The sequence below is a fragment of the Sander lucioperca genome, chromosome 19 (assembly GCF_008315115.2).
Source record: "Sander lucioperca isolate FBNREF2018 chromosome 19, SLUC_FBN_1.2, whole genome shotgun sequence".
In the NCBI taxonomy this organism is placed as follows: Eukaryota; Metazoa; Chordata; class Actinopteri; order Perciformes; family Percidae; genus Sander; species Sander lucioperca.
This window is the reverse complement of record NC_050191.1, coordinates 3,415,600-3,431,180: the sequence shown is the minus strand read 5'-3', so window position 1 is coordinate 3,431,180 and position 15,581 is coordinate 3,415,600. Positions and strand designations below refer to the sequence as shown.

Here is a 15,581-nt window from a genome sequence, read left to right as displayed (position 1 = left end):
ACTGGGTTGCTTGGAGATCCATTTGCAGCTCCTTCCTCCACAACTTGTCCATCCTGCTAGCCACCACTGCGGCAGTCAGCTCCATACGGGGAATGGTGACAAGTTTTAGAGGAGCTACTCGCACCTTTCCCATTACGAATGCACTGTGAGTTCGTCCGCTATCGTTATGGAGCAACAGGTAAGTCACAGTCCCAAACCCTTCCTCACTTGCTTCTGCAAAGTGGTGGAGCTGAGCAGAAACAAGACGACCACAATCCACAGGTTTTAAGCACCTACTGACCTTCCAATTTTCAAGGTTACGAAGGTCTTCCAGCCAAGCCATCCATTCTACAGCAACCGAAGAGGGCAAAGGATCATCTCATCCCAGACGTCTCCTGCAAAGGTCTTGGAGGATTTTCTTGGCGGACAAAACAGGTGCCAAGAAACCAAGAGGGTCGTAAATGGAACTAGTCATGGACAAAATTCCTCTTCTTGTGAGTGCTAACAACCGCGGTCCCGCAAAACCTGTGTCACGACGCTGGTTAACAACTAGTTCAATCAACCCAGGGTTTCCCAATCCAGCGGCTCGCGTTCACATAAAAGAGGCGGTGTTTGCACAGCATGACCAATCACAAACATCTACCAGAGCCGCATATTTTACATAAGAAGAGGAAATTATAATTCTACATAAATATGAATAACACAGACACGGTTTTGCAGGCAAAACGCAATACAGTCGCTGCTTCCTAAAACAAGGGGAAAGCTGGCAAAAAAATAGCCGACGCTGTAGATGTGTAAATCACAACGCTTATCAATATCACTTCCCCATCAGTCAGAACCAGGATCTGACCATAATTACATTTGTGCACTTTCCATAAACTGCCGTTGCTTTAGCCTAGTATTTCAGTTGCAACTCTGGCAGTGGGAAGCCATCGTAGAGCAAATAAAATATATAAAAACATAATTCAAACTGATGTGCGCATTGGCAACACACAGCTTAAGAAGCCGAGCCGATATGTAATTCCCTCCCATTACAATCTATGTATTTCATAAATACACACATCAGGGAATGTTAACGGGGTTGTCGGTCTCTAAATGTTTTAACTTTTATGTGCGCACCCCTTTCTCCCCCTCTCCCTCTCTCCCTCTCTCTCTCTCTGCGCACCGAGCTCCGCCTGATCTTCTAAGAACGGTGACGCCGTTATCATTCGAGTATTGATTGGTCAGTAGGCAGTGCTTTTACACCGGTTGATCTCTGATCTCCAACTTAACCTGCTCCCGACCAGATTAGGCGTTCAGGATAAGTTACCACGGTGATTGAACCCGGTAACAAGTTATCCACCGTCGTGATACAGAAAACCCTGGGTTGAATCTGAAGTTAGCTCGTTAACGCCAAATCTTGCTTCGTAGTACAGGCCTCCGCTATCTCATCTACAGTGTTGTGTATGTGGTTCCTCAACCAATCAGCGATCAGCTCATCTAAATATTCATGAGCATACCATATTTGATAGAAAAACGTTCGTTCCAAATAGGGCCAAAACACAGGGATGCATAAGGGCCCATAAAATAGCAACCGGGCAATTTTCAGCCCAATCAATGTTACATACCCTATTAGGAGACCTTAAGGAACAGTGTGAAATACCCTATATAATCATTCTCTATAATCACCCCTTTAAAAAGCCTCAATAAGATTTACTTCAAAAAAGTAACAGAAAACAAAAGAAAATCTCTGTCACATGCATTACATCCTATACTCCACATTTGCATATACTACGTCCGATCTTTAAAAAGTATTGGCACATCTTAAAATCAGATCCTGAACTTTCCTAGATAATGAAAGACATGCTGCTATTCGTCCATAAGCGCGAAAAAAAACTTAAAAGATCTGCTTGAAGAAGTCGATTAGTAGACCTAAGTGACCGTGAGGGGGTGTAAACTTGTAGGAGGTCTGAGATGTAGCGAGGTGCCAACCCATTCAGTGATTTAAAAACAAACAATAAGATCTTAAAGTGTATCCTAAATTGGACCGGGAGCCAAATCATTTTTGACATACGGCTAAAATTAAATTACAATGATCAATGATCATAATCTGCATTCAAACTGAAATTCTTATTGTTGGTTGCCTTTGTGTAATTTCTCCTTTTTCTTTTCTTTTCTTTCCAGGTCATCAGAGGGCGAGGCTAACCATCCTGTTCAGTGTCAGGCAGGCTAACCATCCTGACGAGGAACATGTCGTGATGGGCCCACACCCTTTCTTTTTTACACGGAGTAGCTGCTTTCTTCAGCAGCTATTACGTCTTCAACCTTGAGTATCCTGCCGCTGGATCGTCGACGCTGGAGTTCATTCAAAGGTATTTTATAAAGATCACATTTAATCTTGTAATTCACATTATAGTACAGGCTTCCAACTCAATGACTATCTTGAGGTCTAAAATGCTGACAAACAAAGTACCTGAGGCTAGCCTGGTGAGACCATCCTGATCTTGCGAACTCATTCAATTTCGCTCTGCAGATCAGTCTGGGTTTCTACACATGTTATGCTGACAAATACCTGCCGGTCCAATCACAGCTATTTATTTTGTTTTGGGGCAGGCTATGTGATGATGATTTCGAAACGTCTATTGCGAAATGTGAATGTATTGAATGAAGTAGATGAAATTTTCTTTAAAAGCAGAACAAAATGCTCTCAGGCCCTTAATTGAAAAGGATGTGTTTGTCATACTTTCAACATGGTTTGGTTTTAATTTACCAACTGGCCAATTGCGTGAAGACGCATTTCAGTGGCAGCGCACGTTGATATGGCCTCTCATAGTAGAAAATCAACCACTTTGCCTCAGGCAAACCTAACCTGAGGCACCTTGGCTAAAAATGGCAAAAAAAAATTATGGTGAGAGTAAGATCTAACAAGTTTGGATTATAAATCTATTAGGGTTTGATGTGGGGAAAAAGCACAGCAAAAAGCACACCTTGATAAATGCTGTCTGCAAAACATACTGTAAGTCTATTTAAAACTGAAACTATCTTTGCTTATTAACAGGTGCTACCTGGGCATCAATCCTGAAAGAGGCTCAAAGACCAAGAAGCGGACAACAATGAATCCTCATGTGAGCACCCTTTTGAGGAAACTTATTGACTTTGAGTGGGCATCATAGTTTTTTTTTGCAGCGGTAGTTGTCAGGCTCAGTTTTGAGTAGCCTTGTTCTTTTTGTAATTTTTCAAGACAACTTTGCACTACAAGATTTTTACACAATGCGGTTGCGTGTGGACTCATTATAATGTTTGAGACTGAGAGGAGCGCCTGACCCCTTTACGACATTCCTTTATCGCTCTCTCCCTTGCTCTCTTATCTTGCCATGAAGGCCTCATTCCCATCCTGTCCATTACTGTTATTGTGACACAGCTAGTTGAATAGTTGAATTGTGAGACAGGTAGTTGAATTGCAAGTTTGCACAATTTCTCTGCATTTTCTGCATTTTAAGATGGCTTTTATGACTAGAAAGTTGAATTTCTTGAACTCTTGAAGTTCTTGGCATCTGCTGTACATTGAAAAATATTTATTTGCTAATAAATATGCCATTGGGCTAACATTGACTTTACCTCAGAGTGGTTTGTTGGGGGGAGGGGGTTAATTGTACAATGATTGTAAATTCACAGTAAATGGAAGCTTCATCTGCATTACTTTTACAGTAAGTTACTGGACAATTTTAGCATGTATACATTGTAAATTCACAGTAAATTATTGTCAACTTGTACATTACTTTCACAGTACACACTGTAAAAGTACAGGGCCTTGTTGTAATGATGTACAGCAAAATATTGTAAATGTACTGTAATATCACAGTAATTGCTTTGTCATTGAAGCTGTGAAGTTACAGTATACAGTTGTGCTTTTACAACAATGCATTGTAATATCACAGATATAAAATTACAGTAAATTGCTGTGAGTATATTTCACAGTATATTGCTGTAATCCTTACTGTGAAAGTCATGCAAAATGTATCCAATTATTTATTGTAAATTCACAACGAAAATTTTTGCAGTGCACTATTTATCTGTTTATGAAGTTTAAAACCATTGTCTATTTTGACACCCAGATTTGTGACTATGGGTTTCGCATATTGTGAAAAGAGCCTCACAAGGGCTTCTGAGTCCATTGCCCACTGGCAACTACCGCTGTGGTGGCTGTGCGCAATGTAACAATACTCACAAGACCCGCACATTCCGCCACCCACACAACAAGTCATTCCCAATAGAAAGTGTCATAACTTGTGCCTCTACACACATAGTGTACATCTTGACATTCCCATGTGGTCTAGTCTATGTAGGTAAAACGACTAGACAGTTAAAACAGCGTATAAGTGAACACAAAAGCACAATCCACAGAAATGACCGGGATTACCCAGTAGCGATACACTTCAACGATTTTAAACATGATCATCTCTATGTTTTTGTGGTATTGAACATGTGAATTGTTGCCACAGAGAGGTGGTAACCATGATTTATTATTAAAAAGACGTGAAGCATACTGGATTTTCACATTAGAAACACTATCTCCCAATGGCCTGAATGATGAGTTCAACCTAAATATCATGTTGTAATATATTTTTTCTTTTTTCCTTTCCTTATTTTGTCTTCATGTAATTATGTATTTTAACTGATCAGATTGTATATTTCAAGTCAGATTTCTAATATGTGTTAATGTAGAATGGTTGTCAATATTCTGACTGTGTTAAAAGAGAGCTGACATTACCTCTGTTTGTTACTCACAGATGGTGATTGAAAGTTTTTGTGAAAGAATGAGATGGTTCAGAGTAGTCAACCAAGCTACTCAAGCGCACAATTAAATGTGAAGTGTAAATTCACCTGAGGAAGGTCTGTGTGACCGAAACGTTGTGAAATAAAGTATTTGCATCCACAATGGATAGTGTGTGGGACTTCTTCAACAAATTATACAGAATGTACAATAAGGAAGTACAGGTTTGCTTCGTGTGGGTTCCTACCCATGTAGGTGTAGATGGAAACGAGGATGCTGACATATTGGCCAAGCAATCAACTAAATCCCAGATTGTAGACATGGAAATCCCACTTAGTAAAGCTGAGGGCAAAGCAATTATTAAGCATCAAATGGAAATAGTAAGGCAAGAATACTGGGACATAAATGACACAGGAAGACATCTATATAACATTAAAATACATATTGGGTCAGAAAGAAGACTGGGCAGAAATAGAAGAGAAGAAGCTATTTTTACACTTCTCAGGATAGGACATACTGGACTAAATAAAACACTCCACATAATAGGTAAACACCCAACTGGTAGATGTATAGAATGTGATCAGCATGAGTCTGTGCAGCATGTGCTGCTGGATTGCAGGGGGTATTTTAGATAGGGGCCTATAGGCTACAGTCCAATAATACCATAGTCTAATCTGTAGAAAATCATAGCATTATCTAGAAGATGACAAACAATTATTAACCTAATTAATGGAAAACATCTTAATCACTCTGTAGGATCGCTGGTATAAACAAGACCAGTAAACTTCTCACTTTTTGCTGAACAAACATTTATTTTAGGCTATTTTGTTAAATTTAATTAACAACATAAAAAAATAAAAAAGATATTAAAAAATTAAAAGAAAAGAAAATCTTGGTCATTTGTCTTGCCCGGCGTTCCAATCGCTCGGGTGCCAGCCGGAGGAATTCTCTGATGACCTTCTCTGCCTCTGCTTCCGTGGGCGTCTGGAGGACCGGGTTTCTCATTGCTGCTGCTGTAAGAAAATCGTTGGATTCGAATTATTATCATAATATTTATTTTGTTTTATCTAGTCTTTTCGGTTTTCTATAGAGGTAGGGTAAATATAGTATAGAAGGGTTTCTGCACAGCAAGTGAATAAGAGACTGGTTTGATTTAGTGGAATATGTTTTGGGAAGAGTACTTTTCAAATCTGCCATCTGAGATTTTTGCAAAACCAGTTGTACTGCCTTTTAACCGGCAGATGGTGTCAATATCCTACAACATAGTACAGTCTGGCAATTTGATCAGGCAGTGATGATGACTAAAAGGCCTTCAGTGGGGCTGAACTGCAGTTTTTCCGTATTAGCCAAGTCAATTCCTAAAGGCCCCCCAATGATAAAATCCCAAACTTTACAGCAGAAATATGCCTAAATTTACAGTCTGGTTCCAAAAGGGTTTTCTCTCTATCTCTAATTTCACCCTTCACAGAAACAGTACTGGGGGTGATTTGTTTTTTTTACATTCCACTCATTTAAGGTTTAAATTGCATACTGTTACTATCTGCACTAGATACAGCATTTTTCTTTAAACATAGCCTAAGGGATAATATTACAATTGTTCATGCATTTATAATTCGTGGTAAAAACAAAAAATTCAGGTTTTCAAACCAAATATCTTATCTTGGATTTTTTAACATGAGGGTCTATGGGGAATGACTCGCCTCAAACGGCCACTCAAGTAACTGCAGTTCAGCCCCGGAGCTGCTGCTTCAATAACACACACATAACAAACATCATTTTATCTGTTTTAAATAAAGCAATAAATAAAAAAAAGTGTCTCGCCTTGGGTCTAAATAGCATGCCATAGCATGTTACCACTTTATGTACAACTGTTTATTTAACTACCATACAAACTAAATTCCTTGAATATTTATTTATGTAAAACAAGTAATACAACAAACAATAATTATTAACTGAAATATTACATCTAATGTATATGCATGTTATAATCTATTTACAAGTCTCTCAAAGAGACGCTGTCAGATGCTGCTCTCCCTCGCCTCTGCCTGCTCTGTGGCTGGTTTGTGTGAGTGACAGCCGACCAGCGAGCTTGTTTGCCCGAAGGCGCTTGTGGAGCATTTAACTTCGAAAAGGCAGATAACCCCAGGTTCCGTCAATCTCATAATGTACATGTACAATGTAATGTAGTGATATTTAAACAAACAATCCTTCAATGGAGAAATAAAAGCATCTTGTCTACGAGACCGGTCTTCTGAGAGAGCTCCAGCCATCTCAAAATCTACAAAGTTGATTTCTTACATAAAGTGTCAGTGAATTTAGTGATGCCAATTGAAAAAAAGTTTCCAGTTGTTAGCCACGACAAGCCATGGTTGTTGTGACCGCTCAGCGCTTTGCATTGTGGGATACAATGCATAATGATTTTCTCCAAATTAGTATGTATTATTAGTATGTTGTATTGTTGGCATACTGTAGATTTTGCTTTGTTTGCATACTGCATACTACATGCTACATTTTGGCTAAATCAGTTTGTTCTGATAGTATAGTATGCAGTTTCAAAAGCGGCTATTGTGTTGCACCTATTGATTTTGAAAGCGCAACAGCCAATGAGGAAACTCCAATTCAACCAATCAATGATGTAACTTCATCACATCAACTTTATTACACAGGGTCAGACTTTCGTGTTTATAGGGCTGTCTCCCGCTTTGCTGTGCCCAGCAAAAACTAAAAGACAGCACTTTGAAAGGGTAATTTAAACAAGGTCTCTGCTTTGATAGACGCTGAGTGTGCCTTCATTTACATATTGTAATGCTAAAAATAGACATCTTGTGAGGAGAGTGAATAGGTTGTTGAGCTATCAAAGGACTGGTTGCCCAGGAGAAAAGGAGTACTGTAGGGCCCCTATTAAGCTAAAGATCGACTCATGTTTTGCTTTGCCACTCTCAAACCTTTTCTCTTTACAATATTTTACAACAGTTCCAAACCAAAGAGATACTAAACATAGAGAGCCAATGTCATACCAAAACTTCTAGTTTCTGAAAAACACAATAAAGCAGTAGTGAAGAAAAAAGAAAATATTAAAGAAAACAAGAAGAAAAGAAAAGACACAGCATAACCACATCCTTAAATTACAAGCCTATAGTGAAAATATGGACAGGAAATACAGGAAAATACACAGAAAATATCTTAAAGGAAATTACTAAAATCAAGATCCTCATTCAGTCCAGGGTATTGCACTTAGCTTTAAAATCCAAAAGTTTCTCGTTGGTTGAGCTGTTTGAGTCTATTACATCCGTGTATTGACCCTTGGATATGATCTACTCATTTTGTTTGATAGATGGGTTGCTGCTATCCTTTTCTTTAAAATGTCTTCATCATTTTGTGTCTAAATCGCATCCTTATGTTCTGACAGTTTGTCTTGTAGTCTGCGTTGTAGTCACATGTGTACATTTCATAGTTTTTGTCCCCATGGATATCCGGAAAGATTTTACATTCAACAAACTAACGAGTTCCCGTTTGGAGCGCGTGCCTGTTCGGAACGGCCGATTGCTTGTTTCCCAGTATTTTTTCCCCAGAACATTATTTAACTATAAGCGTGGTTAAATCAGGTGCGGCTACGGCTCATCTAGAGATTCTTTTTTCGTCTAGCCATATGTTATGACTGTGGTCATATTGTTCATTAGTCTGCTGCGTGCCCTGTGTTGTTTCTTCTGTTTCCAATTTTATATGCAAATTGGGGTGTGCCATAGCCGAAGGAGGATTGGTGGAGAAGTGCAGGCCCGACCCTGTGATTGGCTGCAGCTGGGGAAGCCATCCATTTATAAGGAGTCAAGATGGCAGCCATTGGTGGGCAGCAGGCATTCCTCGTCCTCCTCATCTCCCAACCGGCCATGCTTTTGCTTTATGTAACGTTGCTTTAGGTTAGATATTGTTTTTGGTTTGTTTAGTAAAGGTGGACCTCCAATCTTGTTTTCTCCTGTTTTTGTTAGTTAGGGAGGTAAGTCTTTTGTAATTTGTTTTGCCCTTTTGTTTGGTAGGTTAGTCTTATCTCCCAGTTAGAATTGTTTTGTTTGTTATTTTGGTGGTAGGCCACCCTGAAGCCTTAAAACGAACATATGTTATGTATATATTGTTTTGTTCTCTGTAAAATAAATAAGTTTGTTGATACCTAATATTTTAATTGTTTGTGGCTACTTGGGAGACGGGGAAGATGGGGCCTTTTTGTGTTGCGTCCTAGGCACCCCTAGACTGGGGCGTAACATCATAACACAATCAGGTAGCAATGTGGCCTAGGCGGGGGAAGCAGTAAGCCCATCTCAGCCTGCTAGGGAAGCGGCTACAGCACGTAGCAATTTGGTCCGAGCGAGGGAAGCAGGGAGCCTGGCTCTGCTGAGGAAGCCGCTACAGCACACAGAATGGCCAGAGAAATGTGCACCACCACCGGCAACAAAACGACGAGCCTGGGCGTTTATCTTACTTGTGTTTGTGTACGATTAATTTCATCAGACCTATAAGTTTAATAAACACTCATACAAAAATCCTCAGTAATATTTTTGCGAAAAGGCTAGAGGGTGTGCTTCCAAGTATTGTGGGGGGATGAATTGTTTTGTTTGTTATTTTGGTGGTAGGCCACCCTGAAGCCTTAAAACGAACATATGTTATGTATATATTGTTTTGTTCTCTGTAAAATAAATAAGTTTGTTGATACCTAATCTTTTAATTGTTTGTGGCTAATTGGGAGACGGGGAAGATGGGGCCTTTTTGTGTTGCGTCCTAGGCACCCCTAGACTGGGGCGTAACATAAATGGGGGCTCGTTCCGTCTTCTTGTCGCGCTTTGTTTCCGGGTTTTGTTCGGTTGGTGAGTATTTGGTTGGCAGTTTTTTTGGTGTGTGGGGGGAATTTTGGAGTTTTCACTGGATGATTTTGTGGCTAGTCCTTCTTTGGCAAAAATCGAAAAATGCAAAAAAAAAGACCTGTTGATGGTGGCATCTTGTTATAATGTACGTGTGTCTTACAGTGCCAATAAAGCGGAGCTTAAACAGTTGCTGTGTGCAGAGTTGGTGGAGCAGGGCGTCCTACCTGAACCAGCTGCTGATGCGGCTGTTGCTGCTGCGGATGGCGCGGCTGGTGACGCACCGATGGCGGAGGTGAAAGCAGCGGGGGCTGCTGGCATGTTCGCTGCTGGTGTGGATCTTCAGCCGGTCACGGATCCTCTCATAGGTAATATGACCACAGAGGATCTCCGCATAGCCCTCCAAATAAAGAGACCAAAAACAGACAGCTAGAGGTGCAAGCCATGCATCTGCGCGTCAGGGCTCTCGAGCTGGAAAGAGGAGCTCCTGTAGTCTCCACCCCGATGTCTCCTCTTGACCGCAGTACTGTTTCTGCTCCAGCTTTTGACATCAGTAAGCACATTGCTTTAGTTCCTCCATTTCGTGAGTCCGAGGTTGATTCATATTTTAGCGCTTTCGAGCGGATAGCTGCTGCCCTAAGTTGGCCCAAAGAGTTCTGGTCCCTTCTCCTCCAGTGTAAATTAGTGGGGAAAGCTCAAGAAGTCTGTGCCAGTCTGTCTATTGAGGATAGTCTTGATTATAAAATCTTGAAAAAGACTGTGTTGCAGGCCTACGAGCTGGTCCCCGAAGCATATCGACAGAAATTTAGAAATAGTGAGAAAACTGCTAACCAGACGTATGTTGAGTTTGTGCGTGACAAGAGCGTTTTGTTTGATAAATGGTGCCAAGCGTGTAATGTTAAAACCATGGCGGAAATCAGAGAGCTTATTCTGCTCGAGGAATTTAAAAAGTGTTTGCCGGAACGAATTGTTGTTTATTTGAATGAACAAAAAGAATCGTCGGTAACAAAAGCGGCGGTGCTGGCTGATGAATTAATTTTAACTCATAAAAGCGTTTTTTCTGTGCCGGCACGTGGTACACATGTAATGCCTGAGCGCAGAAATCGGTCACCAAAGATGATGCGTAAAAACACCTCACCAGTTGCGGGTGAGGCCCGCGAGTGTTTTTATTGCCATGAGCCAGGCCATTTGATTGCGGTCTGTCCGGCTCTTAGAAAAAAAGGACCTCACAAAAGTGCTAAACTTCCTGCAGGTGTGGGTTTCATAAACTCCGCGTCCCCGCCTGAAAAACACACTCAGCTTTTACCTGAAGAGGTGGAGGTTGACTCTCGTTTCAAGCCGTTCGTTTCTCATGGATTTGTTTCAGTAACCGGCAAGGAATCGGATAAAGTGCCGGTAACTATTCTTCGAGATACAGCCGCCTATCATTCATTTATGCTGGCTAGTGTTTTGCCTCTCTCAAACGAAACGTCGTGTTCTTCTGATTTGATAGTGTGGGGAATTAAAATGAGTGAACTCAACGCCCCACTTCACATGATTCACCTGCATTCAGCGCTTGTGTCGGGACAGGTGAAAGTTGCTGTGCTCCCACAGTTTCCAATTAGTGGCATTTCGTTTATTTTGGGTAACGATTTGGCCGGAGGAAAAGTGTTTCCTCTGCCCGAAGTAGTTAATGATCCCATTTCGGTTGCGTCTGTTTGCTGTCCCGCCTCTGTGTCTTCTACTGTGTCTGTGCCAAATTTGTTTCCTGTGTGCGCGATTATGCGCGCACAGGCTCGTAAAGTGGGTGTAGTTGTGGATTTGTCTGAGTCGTTTATGGCTACATTAGGTGAGGGTGAGCCCTCCTTTCCAGTGTCCCCTGTTACTGAGTGTGAAAAGGTATCAAAATGTGTCAATGAGTTTGATCTATTTCCTGCTGACACAGACCTAAGTTTAAACGTGACTCGAGAAATGTTGATTGATGCTCAGATAAATGATCCGTCTCTAACTTTGCGTCTGTCCTCTGTTGTAGCCGCCGAGAGGGACAGCAAGCCTGGTGTGTTTTTTCTGGACAACGGTGTCTTGATGAGACGGTGGAGTCCCGACTCCAGTGAGATTCGCGTTGTTAATCAGGTGGTTGTGCCAAAAGACTATCGAGCGCAAATTTTGAGTCTTGCACATGACTCCAGCTTAGCTGGTCACCTGGGTGTTAAAAAAACGTACCATCGTGTGTTGCGCAATTTTTTTTGGCCCGGATTGAAAACTGAGGTAGCGAAGTATTGCCGCACCTGTCATACATGTCAGGTTGTAGGAAAGCCCAATCAACCTGTTCCTCCGGCCCCGCTTCACCCGATCCCGGTGCTTGGGGAGCCGTTTGAACGAGTGTTGATAGATTGTGTGGGTCCGTTACCCAGAACTAAATCCGGACATCAGTATATTTTGATGGTGATGTGCGCCGCGACGCGGTATCTTGAAGCCATCCCACTGCGCACTCTTAAAGCAAAATCAGTTGTGAAAGCTCTCATTAAATTCTTTTTCTGTGTTTCCTGTGTTTTGGTTACGAAATCTGACAATACCGCTCGTTTTTGTACCGATTACCGAAAAGTAAATTCCGTTACCAAACCCGATTCGTTTCCGCTCCCCAGGATGGAGGATTGCATAGATCGTGTAGGCTCCGCCAAATATGTGACAAAGCTGGACCTGTTAAAAGGTTACTGGCAAGTTCCTTTAACACCACGGGCCTCCGAGATATCAGCTTTCGTCACACCCGACACTTTCCTCCAGTATACGGTTATGCCATTCGGGCTGCGTAACGCACCCGCTACTTTCCAACGGTTGATGCGTACCGTATTATCTGGCGTCGAAAATTGCGAAGCTTATTTAGATGATGTAGTTGCTTACTCCTCCACCTGGTCTGACTATCTCCATACATTGTCCCTTATTTTCAGCCGTCTCCGCGAGGCCTCCCTCACTCTTAACCTCGCAAAATGTGACTTTGGTAGGGCCACTGTTACTTATTTGGGTAAACAGGTAGGTCAGGGGCAGGTGCGTCCTTTGGCTGAGAAAGTGCAAGCGATTATTAATTTCCCGGTCCCACAGTCCAAGAAAGCGTTGCGCCGTTTCCTTGGAATGTGTGGATATTATCGTGGTTTTTGCCGAAACTTTTCTGATGTGGTGGCTCCTCTCACAGGTCTTGTGAGTCCTTTAAAGCCCTTTGTTTGGTCCCCTGCTTGCCAGGCTGCCTTCGAGTCTGCCAAGGCGTTACTATGTAACGCACCTGTTCTCGCTGTGCCTTGCTTTACGCGACCCTTCAAGTTAGAGGTTGACGCCAGCGCGTGCGGCGCAGGTGCGGTGCTTTTGCAGGAGGACGATCAAGCTATTGACCATTCTGTTTGCTACTTCTCAAGAAAGTTTAATAAGCATCAGCTTAATTATAGTACTATCGAGAAGGAAGCTCTCGCCCTTCTATTCGCCTTGCAATATTTTGAAGTGTATCTTGGGTCTAACTCACAGTCTGTACAAGTGTTTACTGACCACAACCCCTTAGTATTCCTCGCACATATGCGCAATTCTAACCAGCGGCTTATGCGCTGGTCTCTCCTTCTGCAAGATTTTAATCTGCAGATTCACCACAAAAAGGGTACTGAAAATGTGATAGCAGACGCTTTGTCTAGATGTTCCTCAGATGTCTAGGAATTAAACCTTTTTGGGGGTAGGTTTTATTCTTGGGTGTGGGGGTGTTATGACTGTGGTCATATTGTTCATTAGTCTGCTGCGTGCCCTGTGTTGTTTCTTCTGTTTCCAATTTGATATGCAAATTGGGGTGTGCCATAGCCGAAGGAGGATTGGTGGAGAAGTGCAGGCCCGACCCTGTGATTGGCTGCAGCTGGGGAAGCCATCCATTTATAAGGAGTCAAGATGGCGGCCATTGGTGGGCAGCAGGCATTCCTCGTCCTCCTCATCTCCCAACCGGCCATGCTTTTGCTTTATGTAACGTTGCTTTAGGTTAGATATTGTTTTTGGTTTGTTTAGTAAGGGTGGACCTCCAATCTTGTTTTCTCCTGTTTTTGTTAGTTAGGGAGGTAAGTCTTTTGTAATTTGTTTTGCCCTTTTGTTTGGTAGGTTAGTCTTATCTCCCAGTTAGAATTGTTTTGTTTGTTATTTTGGTGGTAGGCCACCCTGAAGCCTTAAAACGAACATATGTTATGTATATATTGTTTTGTTCTCTGTAAAATAAATAAGTTTGTTGATACCTAATCTTTTAATTGTTTGTGGCTACTTGGGAGACGGGGAAGATGGGGCCTTTTTGTGTTGCGTCCTAGGCACCCCTAGACTGGGGCGTAACACCATAACACAATCAGGTAGCAATGTGGCCTAGGCGGGGGAAGCAGTAAGCCCATCTCAGCCTGCTAGGGAAGCGGCTACAGCACGTAGCAATTTGGTCCGAGCGAGGGAAGCAGGGAGCCTGGCTCTGCTGAGGAAGCCGCTACAGCACACAGAATGGCCAGAGAAATGTGCACCACCACCGGCAACAAAACGACGAGCCTGGGCGTTTATCTTACTTGTGTTTGTGTACGATTAATTTCATCAGACCTATAAGTTTAATAAACACTCATACAAAAATCCTCAGTAATATTTTTGCGAAAAGGCTAGAGGGTGTGCTTCCAAGTATTGTGGGGGGATGACCAAAATGGATTTGTAAAGGGAAGGCAAGGATTTGATAATGTAAGGCACGTTCTCAATATACTGCACTGCCAAAAAGAAGAAAAAGACACAGCGACTATCACGAGTAAGCGGAGAGGATCCCGCTGGGGCAGTGGCCGGCTCCGTCGTACTCTCTGGAACGCAGTTCACCACCTCATCAACAGGAGGCAACCTATCCCTGGACAAAACAGAGGCAAACAATGAGTCGGACAAATCAACATTTTCGGCCTGCTTATGTGTTTGAGCACGGGTCAAACAGCTAGCGGGGAACACATGAGGATGCTGTTGAGCTTCATCAGCCTTGAACTCAGATATGAGGATATCAACAACTTCACCGGTAGGATACACTTTTCCCCCAGCAATATCATTACCCATTATAAAGTCCACCCCAACGACAGGGAACCATGACAGGACTGCTATGAGAAAAGAAGCCAGGCACAAAGCTCATGCCAATACCCCTGACTATGGTACTGCTGTAACAGTCCTTACTCAAAAGGGAACACACTGGAAAGGATACAAGACTGAGAACCCCCAGTATCCTGTAACACGGTGATAGGACGCTGGTCCTCGTACCTTCCTGTAAGAGACACAGAAGCAAAAAAGGTCAAGGGTTTGAAACATTCATCAGGTTCTTTCAGAGCAGGGGACTGACCACTAGGGGACACTGTCTTAATTAACCCCACACCCTTTGGCTACTGCGAAGCAGTCATTTGTTTGTGCTTCAAAAACTGACAATCTGAAACAATATGACCAGGCTTGTGGCAATAAAAACACAGCTTTTCAGCCTTACCTCCTGACGAAAGTACAGGAGCACCGACAACAGGCGTAACACCAGATTCAGGAGTAATGAAAGAGGAAGGCACATCCATCTTGGTGAACACCATTCTATGAGTTAGGGCAAAATCATCTGCCAAGGAGGCAGCCTTTTGCTCATTTAAGTAAATGGAAGTGTGCTCAGGTACACAGTTCTTAAATTCCTCAAGAAGCATGAGTTCACGCAAAGAAGCAAAGTCTTTAGAATTATACGCAGCACACCACCGGCCAAACAGATCCCTTTTTCTCTTGCAAGACCAGAAAACTTCTGACCTCAGGTGTTTTTTAAGACTGCGAATGCGCGGCCTGTAAGCTTCGGGTACCATCTCACACACCCGCAGGATAGCACCTTTAACCTTCTCATATATGGTGGATAGGTCAAACAATACAGGACTTTGTGTGTGGCATTTTGTTTCCCCGTTGTCTTCCTAATCACAACCGTCCCGTTATTGTTGCGTGTCCCCCGCGGCCGTCTCCCGGCATGTGAGGCGTCCTTTCCCCGT

General features: G+C 42.5%; 1 protein-coding gene and 1 long non-coding RNA gene across 2 annotated transcripts; both read left to right on the top strand.

The window, feature by feature from the left end:
- The first annotated feature begins 2,206 nt into the window (after positions 1-2,206).
- LOC116067479 lies at positions 2,207-3,570 on the top strand. Its single transcript, XR_004109225.1, has 2 exons — positions 2,207-2,330; positions 3,017-3,570. It is a non-coding gene; the product is annotated as an uncharacterized LOC116067479 (long non-coding RNA).
- A 6,406-nt stretch (positions 3,571-9,976) lies between these two features.
- Positions 9,977-11,770, top strand: LOC118493913. Its single transcript, XM_035995755.1, has 2 exons — positions 9,977-11,700; positions 11,732-11,770. The coding sequence occupies exons 1-2, from the start codon at positions 10,027-10,029 to the stop codon at positions 11,753-11,755; spliced, it is 1,698 nt and encodes a 565-aa protein (XP_035851648.1). The 5' UTR covers positions 9,977-10,026; the 3' UTR covers positions 11,756-11,770.
- Positions 11,771-15,581: the final 3,811 nt, after the last annotated feature.